Source organism: Penaeus chinensis, chromosome 19 (assembly GCF_019202785.1).
Source record: "Penaeus chinensis breed Huanghai No. 1 chromosome 19, ASM1920278v2, whole genome shotgun sequence".
NCBI lineage: Eukaryota > Metazoa > Arthropoda > Malacostraca > Decapoda > Penaeidae > Penaeus > Penaeus chinensis.
In genome coordinates this window covers 14027926-14033108 of record NC_061837.1, presented here as the reverse complement: position 1 = coordinate 14033108, position 5183 = coordinate 14027926, and the positions used below count along the sequence as shown (strand labels likewise).

Sequence of the window (5183 nt, the reverse complement as noted above, 5' to 3'; positions counted from 1 at the left end):
GTGTATGTGCGTGCGCGCGTGCATGCATCTTCCTCTTGCTGTCTTTTATATTCACTTCTAAATTTACTTCCAGTATGTACTGTGTATATATAAATCTATATGTATATAGTCATTTATCTATGATAAAAATTTGCGTGAGAAACATTTATCTACTATATATTATTTTGAGTCAGTGCCAGATACAGAAGCGAATCAGCACAACTGGCTGAATTCGAAGAGGTGATCAGGCCTTCCTCACTGAAAAAGAGACTCAAAGGCTGAAAAATCATGTAGTCTCGCTAAAGTCTCTGATCCCGTTTGTTCACGTTTCCTTGACCATCGACGACCACTTATATAAGGTGATGTTCGACTGTTTATGTCTTAGTGCAGAGGAAGAGCCTGGAAGTTGCTGATCGTCGCTCTTGCTCTGTGCTGACTGTAAATATGGCTGCCGTTGGACCGATGCGGGCAGCTATCTTGGTGTCCCTGCTGGTGGCAATCCTGGCCTTTGCCACCACCTCCGGAGACGGAAATCAGATTCCGACGTTCCTCCATTCTTCCTCACAAGCCTCTCCTGTGACTTCTCTCGCTGGAGCCCACGCCCTTGACAAACGCAGCCTATCCTTCAGGTCTTGCACGGGCGTCTACGACCGCGAACTCCTTGTAAGGCTCGACCGCGTGTGCGAAGACTGCTACAACGTGTACCGCGACGTCGGAGTGGCAGCAGAATGCAGGTTATTTATTACTCTGGAGTAACCCACCCAGCTGTATTGTGATTATAAGTCAACAACCAGTTATGTTCAAAATTACACGGTTGTAGAAGTATATCAATATATCATTTATTCCTTTAATAAAGGACAATGATTATTGAATAATAGTGGAGATGGTTCGAGCTTGCGTTGACATCGTCTTTTGCCTATAAGGCCTTAACGATGAAAAAGAAATAGAGAAATTGTACTTTATTTCTTATTTGTCTTTATTCTCACAGTTACTAATCTATTTATACTTATACTGTATACCTTATAGCGGAGCCACATAACATTGTTCCTTCCTTCAGGAGTAACTGTTTCCACAACGAGGTGTTCCTCTTCTGCGTGGACTACATGTTCCGGCCTCGCCAGAGGAACCAGTACCTGGCCGGCCTGAAGAGGCTCGGCAAGTAAGTTCCTTTTCGGCCAGACCTTCTGTGGGAAGCTCGCCATACGACTCCCCAAACAACCAGACTACAGACTCCTCTTTGGTTGCTTTTGTTTCCTGGATTCAAAGGTGAAATAATGGCGTCGAAACTTATTGTAGCCTGTACAATATGCCTCTAAGTATAATAAAAAACAAACGAAATCTATGGGAATTTTCTTTAAAATGTTATTCTGAAGCATGCTGTAATATACAGCAATTGGTTGGAAGGAGGACACTGTACAGCAGTAAAATTGGATGTTATTAGAACTACAAAGATGTACGTATAAACATATACACATAAAGGCGTGTGTTGGTGATAAAAATAGTGATAGTTGTATTCATGGTTATCTTAAAAGTATTTTTGTTGATAATAATACTAGTAATATAGATTATGATTATAAGGGTGATAATATTGCTGAACCATAGCATGTGTCCGAAGGGGGAAACAAAAATAGGTCACACAAGAAGGGAACAAGCATTCATAAATGCGAACGAAATGCATATAACGGTATATTAAGAGTGTACCCAATATTATTTCTTTGATTAACGTAGACTTCCTCAGACTACTATTCACTGATTTGGAACTTACTCCTGCTGACTCTTTTATAATCTTGTCAAATATTATTTCACATATCTAGTCAGGTTTCTGTCTGATGAAGAGTCCTTGTGAGAAGAAATGTCACGGTTCTAGATTTCCCTTATGTTGAACCATAGCATGTGTCCGAAGGGAAAAAGATAAATCACACGAGAAAGTATTCATAGATGCGAACAAATTGTGTAAAACGGTATATTGAGTGTACGTACTGTTATTTATCTTTGATTGATAAAGACTTCCCCGGATTACTTAACCTCCTGTTGAGTGATTCGGATCTTGCTACTGCTAACTCTTATATTCTTATCCAAAAGGATTTCACACATCCAGTCAGATTTCTATCTGACGAAGACTTCTTGTAACAAGAAATATAGCGGTTCTGAAAAATGGAATAATGCAGTACCGCACTGACAGATACATAAAAACCCTCCCTGACTAGGGCCGGGATACTCAAAGCTACCTGTCCTTTATAAGGTCGAGGACGTTGTAACCGCCTTACTAAATCGTACCTTCCGATCTCCTTACTATATTGTAAACCACCCATAGTCGGTAGTTGATTGACCAATCGGCAGTGAGTCTGCTAGACGTAACAACCAATGGAAAACCATGGCTGTATCATTGCCACGCCTCCAACGGTCACCGACACCATGGAATGCCCAGCGATAGTCTCCCCGAGTGATATTTTCAAAGATTCAACCAAATGTAAACTATGGTGAATTTTCCTGACTAACTCTATATACAAAGAGAAAGTTCTATATACAAAGAGAAAATGATAATAATATATATGTTTATATATATATGCATATATATATATGTTTATATATATGCATATATATATATATATATATATGAACCAAATTTTCACACATAAAATAACTTGAAGTAGTTGGACTTCCAAGGGAGAAGCGGAGAAATAGTAGAAAATAAAAAGAACTAACACTGGAACGAAGATCATCATCACTAAACGTACTACTGTGGTCCTTTTTTAACTAAACCAGACGTTTCGGGCGAACTCCACCCATCTTTAATGGTGAATACTGTAATGATAATGACAAATAAATCCTACAAAATATATACAAGTCAACTTAGAATACAAATAATGTAGAATTTGAGATAATACAAACGAATTATAACAATTATGATACAAACACAGTAATATCAATCTGACAAGAAATGATATAGGCTAGGCTAAGGATATTAACAAGAGCATAGAGAAATGATGATACAGACGAAGACTATAATTTGTACAAGTTTCTTGACATTAAGAATAACAAAATACCAGACATTATCAGGCACAATCTAAAAATATCACAATTTACCACATTTACAGATTTGTAGAATATTTAACTCAGTTAGCGCGGGTGGCAAGACTGCAGTGCCCACTGTAATTAAAGTTACAGTGGGTACATTTTTACACATAGATGGCTCTACAAGTGCTCAGTCACCAAGTAGTCAGCTATTAGTCTTACCTATCTCATCTGTTCACCCTTTTCCTTAATTTTTTGAAAGCTTCATTTCTATTATTATATTGTGTTGATGTTATTAATATCTTAATAACAATTTCATAATCATAATATCACTAAGAAGGATAATAGTATCAATACCACAAGTATTAGAAAGAAAAAAACATTTTCCCGCAAAATCAAGGAATGAGGAAATCAGACGCGGTCACTAGGGCCAACTGATAGACTCCTTGGTGGCTGAGCACACGTGGAGCTATCTGTATGTAACAAAACTCACAAAAATCTTAAGGGGACAGTGCTGAATGACATAAATGAATTGCTTAAATATAATGAAACGGAAAAATGTAAAATATTTACCAGACTTTTGAATTATGTTTAAAATTCAGAGCACAAACAAAGGGAACATGATGAGCGGAGAAGCCGGCTGACTATTTTGTTATAGAATCACAATCATGAATTTTCCTGCTTACAACAATACATATAAGGAACAGTCCTAGAAAATGGAGTAATGATGAATTTAGCACATTACATTTTTTTTTTTTTTTTTTTCATTCCATGGACAAAAACCTGCACAGCAAGGAATTGCATATCCGAGGCAAAGGGACGCAATGAGAATGAATGGCTGTTTACCAAACCAGATTTATAGTCAGAAAAACATTCAATAAAAAAACAAGGGGACTTTGTTTTTTTTTTAATACATTGGTGTTCGTTCAAGAAGCTTAATATTTATGGAAAATTAATATTATCTAAGGTTGAGCTTTTGTTTCTTTTTTTTCGATAATCTCTAAAATATTAAGATCAGGCAGGATTTGATTCAGGACTTTGCTGGTCTAGTTAATTTGTAATTAGTATTCCTGATTGAGAAGCCTTTATAAAGGTTTCTCATTCTGTATATGTACATTTGTCTATCTATATATTGGTTTATCTTTCTATTTATCTATCTATATATATGTATATATATACATATATGCATAGGTATATATATGTGTGTATGTGTGTGTATTCATATATATATATTGGTATATACATATATATGTGTATATATATGTTCATATATCAGTGTGTATATATATACATATATATATATATATATATATATATATATAAATATATATATAAATATATTCGTATATATGTAAATCTTTGTATGTACATATATCATATATATGTATATATAGGTATATATATGTATACGGATGTATGTATATATATGCATATATGTATATGTATATATATACATATGTATGTGTGTATGCATGCATATATATATATATATATATATATATATATATATATATATATATATATATATATAAATATAAAGATATCGGTTTATATATATATATATAAATATAAAGATATCGGTTTATATATGCATATATATATATATTGGTATTTACACACACATATATATATGTATATACATATATACATATATATATATTTGTACATATATATATATATATATATATATATATATATGTTGGTATACATATTGATATTGATGTGTATATATATACATATATATATATATATATATATTGATATATATATTTTATATTTTTATGTATCTAAATGAATATGTAAATATACATCTGCTATATGTATGTATATATATATATATATATATATATATATATATATATGTTTATATGTATATAAAGGTATATTTATAAATATATATATTGTGGCGTCACAGCTTTCATTTATGATACAATTCATAATAAAATGCGTGAGAAGCATTTATCTCTGAATCAGCACAGCTGGCTGGATTCGAAGAGGTGATCAGGCCTTCCTCACTGAAAAGAAACTCGAAGGCTGAAAAAATAAGTCTCTGATCCCACACAGTGTTCACGATTCCTTGACCATCGACGACCAACTATATAAGGTGATGCTCGACTGTTTATGTCTTAGTGCAGAGGAAGAGCCTGGAAGTTGCTGATCGTCGCTCTTGCTCTGTGCTGACTGTAAAT

The 5183-nt window shown here is 33.9% G+C and overlaps 1 protein-coding gene across 1 annotated transcript; it reads left to right on the top strand.

Annotated features, from left to right (window-relative positions):
- Positions 1 to 423: 423 nt before the first annotated feature.
- On the top strand, positions 424 to 1142 carry LOC125035369 (crustacean hyperglycemic hormones-like). The gene is made up of 2 exons (XM_047627719.1): positions 424 to 713; positions 1037 to 1142. The coding sequence occupies exons 1-2, from the start codon at positions 424 to 426 to the stop codon at positions 1140 to 1142; spliced, it is 396 nt and encodes a 131-aa protein (XP_047483675.1).
- Positions 1143 to 5183: the final 4041 nt, after the last annotated feature.